The following is a 14,823-nucleotide window of genomic DNA, read 5'->3' on the forward strand; positions in this document are numbered from 1 at the left end:
ATTTTTAGGGGTCCATATTTTCTCTTTGGTTCTGATAGTATTTTTGTTAAAGAACCATACATTAATAGAGCACATGGCCTCAATACTATCAGCATATACCAACATAACGAACTACTATAACAAAACATTTTTCAGGTGCTTTCATATCAAGCTGTTTAGCACGACAGTCTCGATTATCTAGCTATCTTATCATTAGACGGGTCATCACACAGGACCCGCTCCATTATCAGCAGCGTCCAGCTCTTTTCACTCCTAACCCTTGAGTGCTAGTGTTAGTATATTTTTAGGTATTTTTTTCTTTTTATTGCCTCACTTTTAATAGAGTAAAAATGGGTTAATTTGAACTTTTTAGATATATATTTTTTTATTTAAAAAACAACACCACTTTTTTTGTTTTATTTCTTAGTCCCCTTAGGGAACTAGAACCTGTGATCATCTCATTTCTAGTGTTATATGTATCGCCAAAATCACTGTCTCCTATGAACGCTAGCTACAGGCTGGCTTTTCAGACTGACAGTGGCATTTTCCAGAGGCGGGTGGAGGCAGATCCCATCATCTGCCAGGAATGATGCGAGCTCAGATTGGGAGAACAAATTAAAGTCAGGGACCTGACATATGATGTAACTATATGCCACGCCAGGAAGAGTTTAAATAAAAGTTGATTTTTGGTGATCTTTAATTGATCAGTCAAACCAATTTCCAATAGTGGTGACATTAAAAGTCTTGCGGCAACACTCAGCATACTTCAAGAGGTTAGGAGCAGTGTATAGATTGTATGATAGAGACATGGACTGCATGGACACTCTTTTCTTTCGTTTCATGCAACAAAATCAAATTTACAGACCATACTTACTTTCGTGACGGCGAAGATGAGGACTGCATTTTGTTCATAACCGTTCCATGTCAAGTAGTCAAAATTGTGATTATAATCAATAAAGAATTTTGAAGCTTTTAATTTTCCCCACACTACATTCTCCAAATAATACAATAGGGGGACTAAGAATTTTTGAGCTTTGACATTAGCCAAATGTGTATGAATGTATTTATGTATCACCAAAAAATATTTAGACTACATGCCCACGATCAGGCTACAGCAGCGCTTTGGGCACAGCGTATTTTCGCTGTGTCCAATCATGCAGGTAAATCCGCATGTGTTCATTGAATCCACCACATCCAATACATTCTATTGGGGAAATTTCTGCTGTAGAGACTAGAGTCTCCGCTGCAGATAATTGACATGCTGCAGATTTGTAAAGCCAAGCCAAGGGAGTTTAAGCAGCGTCAAATAGAAGCATAGTGGGCATGGGATTTCTATAAATCCCATCCACTGTGCTTTTACTGTACAATGCAGCGTTTTGGACACAGCACAGGTGCTCTGCGTCCAAAATGGTGCTATTAGGGATCGTGGGCACGCAGCCTTTAAAACCATGTGCGTATTACACAAGTACGTCAAACACTTTGTAAATGGCCTAGGAAGTAGATAGATTGCGTTGTACTTTCAGCAATGTCATTCAACCCGCTACCTTTATTTAGTAGCTCTATATCCACAGCCTCAGAAGTGCATCAGACACAAGTTCAAGTTTCTGGATGAAAAATGAAATATTAGCATTCTTAAAGGGAACAGGTCATGTCTTATCTACTATGCATCACTAACAACACTATGGGGGCAGTTTCCAATGTGCATCACTAACATGCTTTTTTTTTTTTTTTTTTTTTTTATATACTCATATTTGCACCAATTTTAATAACACTTTATATACTTAAAATCCTACCTGCTCATTCAGTCATAAGGGTGTGATCCTCGTATTCAGTCATGAGCGGGCGCCGCATTCAGTCACTGCTGGCACCACCCACGTATTTGAATTTTGCTCCCGGCGAGCGCTGATATTTGTGGGGCGCATGCGCTGTATGACACGGCCAGGCAGTAATGCTTCCAGCGCTGGGAGCCATGCATGCGCTGCGAGGCTGTGTAGTTTCCGGCTTCACAGCGCATGCACGGCCCCACACAGTGAAGCTGGGAACTTCACTGCGCAAGCACGGCCCCGCACAGTGAAGCTGGGAACTTCACTGAGCATGCACGGCCCCGCACAGTGAAGCTGGGAACTTCACTGCGCATGCACGGCCCCACACAGTGAAGCTGGGAACTTCACTGCGCAAGCACGGCCCCGCACAGTGAAGCTGGGAACTTCACTGCGCAAGCACGGCCCCGCACAGTAAAGCTGGGAACTTCACTGAGCATGCACGGCCCCGCACAGTGAAGCTGGGAACTTCACTGCGCAAGCACGGCCCCGCACAGTGAAGCTGGGAACTTCACTGAGCATGCACGGCCCCACACAGTGAAGCTGGGAACTTCACTGCGCAAGCACGGCCCCGCACAGTGAAGCTGGGAACTTCACTGAGCATGCACGGCCCCGCACAGTGAAGCTGGGAACTTCACTGCGCAAGCACGGCCCCACACAGTGAAGCTGGGAACTTCACTGCGCAAGCACGGCCCCGCACAGTGAAGCTGGGAACTTCACTGCGCAAGCACGGCCCCGCACAGTGAAGCTGGGAACTTCACTGAGCATGCACGGCCCCGCACAGTGAAGCTGGGAACTTCACTGCGCAAGCACGGCCCCGCACAGTGAAGCTGGGAACTTCACTGAGCATGCACGGCCCCGCACAGTGAAGCTGGGAACTTCACTGCGCAAGCACGGCCCCGCACAGTGAAGCTGGGAACTTCACTGCGCAAGCACGGCCCCGCACAGTGAAGCTGGGAACTTCACTGCGCAAGCACGGCCCCGCACAGTGAAGCTGGGAACTTCACTGCGCAAGCACGGCCCCGCACAGTGAAGCTGGGAACTTCACTGCGCAAGCACGGCCCCGCACAGTGAAGCTGGGAACCTCACTGAGCATGCACGGCCCCGCACAGTGAAGCTGGGAACTTCACTGCGCAAGCACGGCCCCGCACAGTGAAGCTGGGAACTTCACTGCGCAAGCACGGCCCCGCACAGTGAAGCTGGGAACTTCACTGAGCATGCACGGCCCCGCACAGTGAAGCTGGGAACTTCACTGAGCATGCACGGCCCCGCACAGTGAAGCTGGGAACTACACAGCCTCACAGAGCATGCGCGGCTCCCAGCGCTGGAAGCTTTACTGCCTGGCCGTGTCATACAGCGCATGCGCCCCACAAATATCAGCGCTCGCCGGCAGCAAAATTCAAATAAGTGGGCGTTGCCAGCCATGACGGAATGCTGCGCCCGCCCATGACTTTTTACCAGGATCACACCCCTATGACTGAATGAGCAGGTAGGATTATAAGTATATAAAATGTTATATACTCATTACATTTGCACCAATTTTAATGAAAAAAAGCTAGTTAGTGATGTACATTGCATCACTAACAACGCTAGGGGGGCAGTTTACATAGTAGATAGGAATGTTAAGGGAACCTGTCATGTCCTACACATCAGGTGAAATAGCTAATAGCTAATGGAGGATTTTTAGCTACCTATGACATTTTTTTTTCTTGGTGCAGCAGTTTTCAGCCACTGCAGTCTATTACACTATAACAAACTGGAATGAGTGAAGTTTAAAGGTCTCATTCACAGAATTTGATATGGTTTATATAAAAAAAATTGTTTTATATTTTATTAATACTATGAATGAAAAACTAAGCTGCTCCTTCTCTGGACACAGACTTCCAGGACAGAATAGCTCCATCATCTGGTGCCACTGGAGCATTTTTTTTCTTATGGATTTAGAGGGGTTCTCCACTACTCGGACAACACCTTCTTAATTCTCACGATTGCCCCTTGTAAAATAGTACCACTTAAATTCTCACGTTCGGTGCCAGCACCATTCCAGCGCTGTCAGTACTGGCTCTCCTGCGGATCACGTAACATTATTTGGCCACAGGGATTGCTTGACATATCACCGCTGGCTGTCTCACATAGATCTGGAGGAAATGAGACAGTAGCGGCTCTCGCTTCCCCGTATGCAATTTGTCCTAAGGCGGGGAATGTGAAGTAAACTGTGAAAGGACGCAGGGTTTGCTTGACATAATGTTACACGATCCCCAGGAGAGCCAGTGCTGACAGCGCTGGACCAGTGCCAGCACCAAACACAAAAATAAGTGGTATTATTTTACATGGGGGAAAGATAAGGATTAAGAAGGGGTTGTCAGAGTAGTAGTCAAACCCTTTAATTTGCAATCTGACAGACAGATAAAGGCTTCTTAAAAAAAGAGAAAAATACAGACATACTGTAAGACCCAATTCACCTCTATTGGTGTCCCATTAGGGCCTTGCGCAACTCAGGCTACATCCCCTCAATGAGTATTTGGTTCTTTTTTTAATGCAGCAGAATTTCTTTCTGCAGCATTTCAGTATCAATTCGCTATATTAGGCTACTTACTTTTCAATGCTTTGTTTTTTTGTTGTTTTTTTCTTTACCGCTGTGGTTTGTTTCTTTCTGGCATGTCAAATTTTAAATAAAAATATCTTGATTGGGAAACATGTTTGCGGACCTTTTCTAAAATTTTATTGCTAAAGGCATGTGCGAATTACATGTGTTTTCATTGCATTTCCGCTGTAAAATTGTGATAAATACACAAGTGCATTTATATGGGGATTTTCTGCATCTTATTAAAAGTCTATGGAGAGAATCAATAAATACACTGCTCAAAAAAATAAAGGGAACACTTAAACAACAGAATATAACTCCAAGTAAATCAAACTTCTGTGAAATCAAACTGTCCACTTAGGAAGCAACACTGATTGACAATCAATTTCACATGCTGTTGTGCAAATGGAATAGACAATAGATGGAAATTATTGGCAGGTTCTGCAGGTGGGGACCACAGACCACATCTCAGTACCAATGCTTTCTGGCTGATGTTTTGGTCACTTTTGAATGTTGGTTGTGCTTTCACACTCGTGGTAGCATGAGATGGACTCTACAACCCACAGAAGTTGCTCAGGTAGTGCAGCTCAGGATGGTACATCAATGCGAGCTGTGGCAAGGTGGTTTGCTGTGTCTGTTAGCGTAGCGTCCAGAGGCTGGAGGCGTTACCAGGAGACAGGCTAGTACACCAGGAGATGTGGAGGGGGCCGTAGGAGGGCAACAACCCAGCAGCAGGACCGCCACCTCCGCCTTTGTGCAAGGGGGAACAGGAGGAGCACTGCCAGAGCCCTGCAAAATGACCTCCAGCAGGCCACAAATGTGCATGTGTCTGCATAAACGGTTAGAAACCGACTCCATGAGGGGGGGGGGGGCATGAGGGCCCGAAGTCCACAGATGGGGGTTGTGCTCACAGTCCAACACCGTGCAGGACGCTTGGCATTTGCCACAGAACACCAGGATTGGCAAAGTCGGCACTGGCGCCCTGTGCTCTTCACAGATGAAAGCAGGTTCACACTGAGCATATGTGACAGACGTGACAGTCTGGAGACGCTATGGAGAGCGATCTGATGCCTGCAACATCCTTCAGCATGACCAGTTTGGCAGTGGGTCAGTAATGGTGTGGGGTGGCATTTCTTTGGAGGGCCGCACAGCCCTCCATGTGCTCGACAGAGGTAGCCTGACTGCCATTAGGTACCGAGATGAGATCCTCAGACCCCTTGTGAGACCATGTGCTGGTGCGGTTGGCCCTGGGTTCCTCCTAATGCAGGACAATGCCAGACCTCATGTGGCTGGAGTGTGTCAGCAGTTACTGCAAGATGAAGGCATTGAAGCTATGGACTGGCCCGCCCGTTCCCCAGACCTGAATCCGATTGAGCATATCTGGGACATCATGTCTCACTCCATCCACCAACGTCACATTGCACCACAGACTGTCCAGGAGTTGGCGGATGCTTTAGTCCAGGTCTGGGAGGAGATCCCACAGGAGACTATCCGCAACCTCATCAGGAGCATGTCCAGGCGTTGTAGGGAGGTCATACAGGCACGTGGAGGCCACACACAATACTGAGCCTCATTTTGACTTGTTTTAAGGACATTACATCAAAGTTGGATCAGCCTGTAGTGTGTTTTCCCACTTTAATTTTGGGGGTGACTCCAAATCCAGGCCTCCAATGGTTAATAAATTTGATTTCCATTGATGATTTTCGTGTGATTTTGTTGTCAGCGCATTCAACTTTGTACAGAACAAAGTATTCAATGAGAATATTTCATTCATTCAGATCTAGGATGTGTTATTTGAGTGTTCCCTTTATTTTTTTTAGCAGTGTATAAACAAAATGCATATTAACCACAAGACAGACTAATATGCTGCGGATTTAAAAAAAAAAAATACATTGCTGGTCAATTTTAGCAGCATATATAAAAAAAAAAAAAAAAAAAAAACACAAATAACAGCACCATGGACATAATCATAAATCTCATCCACTTTGCTGGAACTGTAATATTCTGCATTTTTTGGCTGATGAAAATATGCATTAGAAAAAAATTGAAAACAAAAAGCCACACTAAATACTTTGTGTGCGAACATACCCTCAGAGGTCTTGTGAATGAGACCTAAAGCTAGATGTACATTGGAACGGACTTTTCTCCTTTTTGCAAAAATCCATTTAATTCAATATACGGAATAGAAACTACATCTGTGACTTCAAAAACGGGGAAAAACAAAACAAAACATTGCATGTATTGGGTGTTTATCCTAAATAAACATATGAAGGTAAGTGAAAGAATAAAATGAAAATGAACACACTGAGTGACACAAACACATTCAATCCAATATAATCCAATATTCACTTTACAAGGAAAATTAAATGAAAGTCACAATTGCTTTCTACATTTAACAAAGACCAAAACATAGAGCTCTGAGAGTGGGCATTAAGATTATGTGTATTTACAACCCTTATTCTGTTTAATATACATTAGTGCCTTTAGATATGAAAAAAATACAACTTTAATATGCATTTTAGAAAAATAAAAAAGGAGCTGTAAATTCCCAGATAACACAAACAAGTGTACATTACAAGCGTCCTTTTTCAGCCTGGGAAGTGAATGAAGTAGAACGACTAGGTCATAGAAAAGATAATAAATCAAAATAATGCACAGTAACGTTAGTCCACTCTATAAATGGGAACAGCAGAACTTAGCGGCTGACCAAATTGAGGGTAAGGAAGAACAAAAACAGTACTGTTGTATTAGAACATAAAATATCTAACCATTACTTTTATTCCATTAATACATGACTACGTAATTTTATTTTGTGTGTGAAAAAGTAACAAAATTGAAATAGAAAAAGGCCGTTTGCTGTGAAAAAGGAAAAACCAATAACGGGTGAAAGTATTGAAATACCAGATTCAATCGTGGAAAGAAAAATTCAGCTAGCAATATATTCTTCAGAGGCCAAGGTTTGGCACTTTACAAACCGCACATCTGATTAACAAGTCAATTACTACTATCAAAGTATTAGATTTCACAAAAATACACACTTAAGATTTTTTTTTTTTTTTTTTTTTTTAACTTCCTTCTAAATTTCCCAGACTTAAAAAGGTTTACAAGAAAGGCAACTACACAGTCCCAGAGAAGGGTACAAGGCCACATGTTCACATTCAGGACACAGAAGTTCAACAGTCGAGAACCGCGTCACGGGTCACCAGCAAGACTCATAGTTTGGTTTCCTAATATGCAGTGATAGGTCTTCTCAGAATAAGTTTATTTACAGGAAATCTGCCACCAGGTTTTTGACACTTAATCTGACAGCAGCCTAATGTAGAGACAGAAACACCAATTCCAGTGATGTATCACTTACTGGGCTAATTGCTGTATAAATCCCGCCCCCACAACTGATTGGAAGCTATGTAAAGTGTACACAGAAAGCGGCCAATCAGTGCTGTGGGCGGGGTTATACAGAGCTCAGCATGCAGACAACTTGTAGATCTGCAGCAGAGAAAACTGTGATTTTATCAAAACTGCAGCAAGCAGCCCAGTTGTGATACATCTCTGGAATCAAGGTTTCTGTCCCTAACATTGTGCTGTTCTCAGATGGGGTAGAAAAAAACTGACAGATTCCCTTTAAGTCCAAACTCTACATGTACTTTAGTAAATAATGTTCTAAAGTATTTCTTCATATAACCATAGATTTCAAATACAGTAAGTGAAAAAGATATCTCTATACTTTCCTGCCCACAAACAATATCTACCATGTACTAACGGTCTTCTAATTACCCACGTACACTGTAAAGATCAATATAGACTAGTGACCTCCATCTCTAGCACATGGTATATGCTTTATCGGGAGGTCACTTAAGAAGTTCACATTTTTGAGAACATTTGTATAGTAAGTTAGTTTAGGCTCAAGTGAACCAGAGTCTGTGGAAACAAATAAAAACATATATGCAAACAATGAACACTAAACGGTACAGAGAGCGGGTAGTGAGGCAGGATCAAATACTAAGGCACTGGTTTGCTAAACTCTTGGCAAGCTGATGTTGGTACCAGAAAGCACAGACACTGAGCACAGGCCAAGACCAAATCTATCGCGTTACAGATACTATGTAGACTAGGAAGTCATGAGAATAGTCCTTCTCTGAAGCTTTATGGGATTATCCAGGATAGGAAACAACATGGCCGCTTTTTTTCCAGAATCATCAGTCTATGGGCTATGCATTTTATCTCCACTGAGCTGCAATACCACACGTAACCTGTGGACAGGTGGGAATCAGTTTCTAGAAGAAAGGAGTCATGTTTTTCCAGACCTATACAACCCCTTTAAGTGGGGGAAAAAAAAACAAAAAAGAGTAGAATTCCTTTACTGGATTCTGAAGGCACCAGAGCCGAGACAAAAAAAAAAAAAGGGTCTGCTCAAATTCTGGGCATATCACAAAATAAAGGCAAATCTTTGTGCTTTGCCTTCAGGATGCTTTGGTATTTCAAACTTAAGACAGAGAAATGATGGGGGTACATCAGATATACACCTTAAAGCCTAGATTAAACAGATTTCTTCATAGACTAACTGGCAACAATGTACAAGACCTGATCCTAAAGGTTTAATAAACCACCATGAGATGAGTTGAGCATATAGAACTTTTTCAATGATTTTTTTTTTTGTCAAGAAAGGCATGAAGAAATGCAAGACACTCCGCAGGTACTGCAGAAGACCTCCCATTTAGGAGAGTCCGTAACCTTTTATAGAACTGCCATTTTTTCCCCAGAATTACTTTCTCCACTCATGGACACCTTGGAAGTTCTCATACTCTAGTGTGTTGTCTAAAGCACGGTGTGATTTGGCAAATTAATTCCGCCCAGGTCAGGGATATATACAGTGAGGTAACAGAGCCATGGTGTACAAGTACCTACCCTGCGCCACAAGTTTGGAAAAGGCTTCGGCTAGAATCCATAATATTTACTTTGATTTATGTTAACAAATCCCAAATATAATCTTAAAACATCTTTCTACACATCTCCAACCTAGGTAACATTTGCACAATATAGAAGATGGGCTGGAACGTGGCACATTTGGCTGTAGTGGGGATTGTCAGTGATGTCGCATCTGTTCCACACCGGACTTCTTCATTTCAAAAATTAACAGCAAATGTCAAGAAACATGGTTGACGTAGTCCTTTAAAGGAAAACACACTGAACTCTCAACATTGTGTTGTGCAGGCACTAGTTTCATGAAGGCAGGCTGCCTCACAAATGAGGAAAATCCCATTACAAGAAGCATTAAGGCATTAGCTGACTTTTCCGTTTTTCTTTTTCTACATTTCCTGCATGGAGTGGTTTATATCCACACGCTCCCTCTTCACTGGGGGCTCACCCGAGGCTCGAAGGTCCCCATCTGTATCACTTTCAAGCTCACTGATGTCATCTGTATGAAGGGAGAAATAATAGTTTACCAAGTTTTAGGAAAGAATTTTACAATAATCAGTTTTCAACAATTTAAGAGCAAATGGAAACTAAATGTATTAGACTATTTTGGTAGTAATTATTAATGTCACCTTATTATGTATCTTCATGCCGTAATTAACGGATGGCCTACTAACCCCTTCTCTCACTCAGACTCCTAATGCCCAATCACTTAAAGGTATACTACAGTTTAGTTGTACATAAATATCTTCTTGCACCACTTTTTAAACCCTTAAAGAGACTCTGTCACCAAGTATTTGCAACCCCATCTAAAAGCAGCTTAATGTAGGGGCAGAGACCCGGATTCCGGTGATGTATCACTTACTGGGCTGTTTGCTGCAGTTTTAATAAAATCCCTGTTTTCTTACTGCAGGTCTAGCAGTTCTCTGAATGCTGAGCTCAGTAATAACCCCGCCTACACCACTGATTGACAGTTTTCGGTTCAGTGTGTAGAAAGCTACCAAGCAGTGGTAGGGGTGTAGTTATAAAGAGCTCATGACTATGGAAGACTACACAGCAGCAAGTTTACGAGTCCTCTAGTGATAATCTCCTGCTGATAAAACTGATTTTATAAAAACTACAGCAACAGCCCAGTAAGTGATATATTGCTGGGATCAGGGTCTCTGTCTCTACATTATGCTGCTCTCAGATTTGGTGGCAGAAATCTGCTGAAAGACCCCCTTTTTTATTGCAATTGCACACAACAGGGATGCATATTTACCTCTCACACATGTGAAATCTGAAGTGGGTAATGGTCCACATTTCAGTAAATGTCATTCACATTCTGCAATATTTGTGTGTGGAAACTGACCTATAGCATGGATATTCACAGTGGATTTTACCCTTTTCAATGCAAAAAGGTATAAACCACATTTTACATCTTACTTATATAGATAGCAAAGAGCAATAAAAAAGGGTTCCAGTGTGCTATAAGAATGTCAGGAAGAAATTAAAATCCATTTCTGAATGGCCGCACAATCCTTTTTGGAACGCTTTATTTTTTAATAAAGTATTGCATTTAGTGACTGAATATTTTCTGTGCATTAATGAAAACCGTTTTGTGCGAGGCTAGACAGAAGTTACGGACATAAAACATTGGTGCTCCTGACTGTTATAAAGCGGTTTTGGTATAGAAAAGTATGTGGCTCGACGTTCAATACTAGTTTCTAAAGTTAAAATATGTCAATTACTCACCTTTATCCATTAACACAGGAGACATAGAGGACAGGTCACTGAACTACAGAAGAAAAATACAATATATGCATCTTTAATTTCTTAAATAAAAAAAGATGAGAAAAAAAAAAAAAGTAAATTAAAAAGCTGGGAGACAACAACATTTTGAATTGGGAGCTTTGTTGAGGAATGAAATATAAATCAGTAAGCAACTCTGCTTGTAATGGCCAAAACAGTACAATACCATGGGATCTATTAACCTACCTCTCCCATAACTGCAATGGGGGTCTCTCCGGTCGCTTGAGCCACTCTGTGTTCCACCAAGTAAAACATGTATTCATCATAAAGTAATCGAATTAGATGAAAGGACCCAAAACTGGCAGCACTACGCAAGGTGAGGTCCCGGATTACCATTGAGCTGTGAAGGAAAGAGAAACATTGTAGAAAGGAAGGGAACAATTAGGATAGACAGAACTATAGAAATAACTACTGTAGCAATAAATTGCTACACCTAAAGGTTTCCTCATGTTCTCACATGCAACAACTAACCTGTAGAATGACCACTTTAGGAGGAACTGCCTGGCAGCTTTCGGGAAGCTGGCACTCCCTTCATGTGGCTTCAGCACTTGGGTAACCACATTATCGAGCCAACTTGCCCACTGGTCTAATGAACTCTGCTGCTGAAGCGTTAACTTGAAATCCTGCTCCAGCTTTTGGACCATGCCTTCCTCACACTGGCACACCCAGGATGCTTGTTCCTGTCGTCACCAACAAAAATGGCTATATAATAAACGCACACCATTAATCTTTTCAAAGACTAGCAACTTCTCCTATATTTACCTGAACATTGGCAAAGTCCACACGATTGAGATCACTAAGCATCTGGTTAATTTGAGACGTGTTCTGTAGCACGGCCCGGGCTGCTTGAGCCAGATGATTTAAGGATGTGTACCGACGCAGGGTCTGAGCAAATGCACTAACAACTCCAACCTGAAAAGTCAAAAACATTGAAAGTTAACATGGCATACACATTCAGCCAAAGGGAAAAGGCAAAATTATTGCATTTGGGGGGGGGGGGGAATCATAGACATAAAATACAATAACATTTATTTTAAAGAGGTTATCTACTACCCTAACTCAGTTACTACTACAGCTTTGGTCAGGATAATGCCCCTTAATACCATAGATGAACACATATTTAAGCTGATCATAGGTGAACACATACTTAAGCTGACTTTAATGCGACCAAAACCCTGCCCACCTAGAGCCAAAACTCCGCCTACTTACTGTTAACCAATTAATTTGATGAGTGGGTGAAGTTATGTCCGCCGAACACCTGAATTTTACACCCAGTGCACTGAGAGCCATTCAGAGAATTTAGTGACTGTCACTGGGGTGCCAGCTCCCATCATTCATAGCAGGGAGCGGCTCTTTGTACCAGGTCGGTCACGAACGACCCATCACTAACAACAACCTGTTCAGGAGACTGCTGCAGGCAGGCCAATGATACTTTATTCACATGACCTTCCCATTGAAAAAAATAAAGTTGGATCCAAAACGGCCGACTTCAAAATGGCCACCATGGTCACCACCCATCTGGAAACATTTCCCCCATCCCATATAGAAATGTGCCACAAACAGGAAGTTGATATCACCAACCATTGCCATTTAATTTAGGTGTATCCATATAAATGGCCCAATATACACTGCTCAAAAAAATAAAGGGAACACTTAAACAACAGAATATAACTCCAAGTAAATCAAACTTCTGTGAAATCAAACTGTCCACTTAGGAAGCAACACTGATTGACAATCAATTTCACATGCTGTTGTGCAAATGGAATAGACAATAGATGGAAATTATTGGCAATTATCAAGACACACTCAATAAAGGAGTGGTTCTGCAGGTGGGGACCACAGACCATATCTCAGTACCAATGCTTTCTGGCTGATGTTTTGGTCACTTTTGAATGTTGGTTGTGCTTTCACACTCGTGGTAGCATGAGACGGACTCTACAACCCACAGAAGTTGCTCAGGCAGTGCAGCTCATCCAGGATGGCACATCAATGCGAGCTGTGGCAAGGTGGTTTGCTGTGTCTATCAGCGTAGTGTCCAGAGGCTGGAGGCGCTACCAGGAGACAGGCCAGTACACCAAGAGACTTGGAGGGGGCCGTAGGAGGGCAACAACCCAGCAGCAGGACTGCTACCTCCGCCTTTGTGCAAGGAGGAACAGGAGGAGCACTACCAGAGCCCTGCAAAATGACCTCCAGCAGGCCACAAATGTGCATGTGTCTGCACAAACGGTTAGAAACAAACTCCATGAGGGTGGTATGAGGGCCCGACGTCCACAGATGGGGGTTGTGCTCACAGCTCAACACCGTGCAGGACACTTGGCATTTGCCACAGAACACCAGGATTGGCAAAGTCGCCACTGGCGCCCTGTGCTCTTCACAGATGAAAGCAGGTTCACACTGAGCATATGTGACAGACATGACAAAGTCTGGAGACGCCGTGGAGAGCGATCTGCTGCCTGCAACATCCTTCAGCATGACCGGTTTGGCAGTGGATCAGTAATGGTGTGGGGTGGCATTTCTTTGGAGGGCGGCACAGCCCTCCATGTGCTCGCCACAGGTAGCCTGACTGCCATTAGGTTCCGAGATGAGATCCTCAGACCCCTTGTGAGAGCATATGCTGGTGCGGTTGGCCCTGGGTTCCTCCTAATGCAGGACAATGCCAGACTTCATGTGGCTGGAGTGTGTCAGCAGTTCCTGCAAGACGAAAGCATTGAAGCTATGGACTGGGCCGCCCGTTCCCCAGACCTGAATCCGATTGAGCACATCTGGGACATCATGTCTCGCTCCATCCACCAACGTCACGTTGCACCACAGACTGTCCAGGAGTTGGCGGATGCTTTAGTCCAGGTCTGGGAGGAGATCCCACAGGAGACCATCAGCAACCTCATCAGGAGCATGCCCAGGTGTTGTAAGGAGGTCATACAGGCACGTGGAGGCCACACACAATACTGAGCCTCATTTTGACTTGTTTTAAGGACATTACATCAAAGTTGGATCAGCCTGTACTGTGTTTTTCCACTTTAATTTTGGGGGTGACTCCAAATCCAGGCCTCCATTGGTTAATAAATTTGATTTCCATTGATGATTTTTGTGTGATTTTGTTGTCAGCACATTCAACTTTGTACAGAAGAAAGTATTCAATGAGAATATTTCATTCATTCAGATCTAGGATGTGTTATTTGAGTGTTCCCTTTATTTTTTTTGAGCAGTGTATATACAGACAGACACACACACACACACAAAGCTCTGGCAAAAATTAAGAGACCACTGCAAAATTTTCAGTCTGATTTTTCTCTTTATAGGTATATTTTTGAGTAAAGTGCACATTGCTGTTTTATTCTATAAACTACTGACAACATGTCTCCGAAATTCAAAGCTAAAAATTTTGTATTTATTTGCAGCAAATAAGAAATCGTCAAAATAATAAAAAAGAACCAGTGCTTTCAGACCTCAAATAATGCAAAAAAATCAAGTTCTTATTCATTTAGAAACAACAATACTCATGTTTTAACCAAGGAAGAGTTCAGAAATCAATATTTGGTGGAATAACCATGATTTTTAATCACGGCTTTCATGCGTCTTGGCATGCTTTCCACCAGTCTTTCACACTGCTTTTGGGTGACCTTATGCCACTCCTGGCACAAAAATGTAAGCAGTTCTTCTTTGTTTGATGGCTTGTGACTATCCATCTTCCTCTTGATTACATTCCAGCGGTTTTCAATGGGGTTCAGGTCTGGA

The 14,823-nt window shown here is 42.9% G+C and overlaps 1 protein-coding gene across 3 annotated transcripts in view; it reads right to left on the reverse strand.

Annotated features, from left to right (window-relative positions):
- Positions 1–6,701: 6,701 nt before the first annotated feature.
- Positions 6,702–14,823, reverse strand: part of RFX2 (regulatory factor X2) — a 53,527-nt gene continuing 45,405 nt past the window's right edge. For all 3 annotated transcript variants that reach the window (XM_073686273.1, XM_073686272.1, XM_073686274.1), the window contains 5 exons: positions 11,851–12,000; positions 11,560–11,768; positions 11,275–11,428; positions 11,032–11,074; positions 6,702–9,799 (listed from right to left, as the gene is read on the reverse strand). In XM_073686273.1, coding sequence (XP_073542374.1) covers positions 9,690–9,799; positions 11,032–11,074; positions 11,275–11,428; positions 11,560–11,768; positions 11,851–12,000 — 666 coding nt within the window. In that variant the 3' untranslated portion in view covers positions 6,702–9,689. The remainder of the gene's footprint in view (positions 9,800–11,031; positions 11,075–11,274; positions 11,429–11,559; positions 11,769–11,850; positions 12,001–14,823) is intronic.

Source organism: Phyllobates terribilis, unplaced genomic scaffold, assembly GCF_046119375.1.
Source record: "Phyllobates terribilis strain yellow unplaced genomic scaffold, ASM4611937v1 Scaffold_1__5_contigs__length_1240528914, whole genome shotgun sequence".
Lineage (NCBI taxonomy): Eukaryota > Metazoa > Chordata > Amphibia > Anura > Dendrobatidae > Phyllobates > Phyllobates terribilis.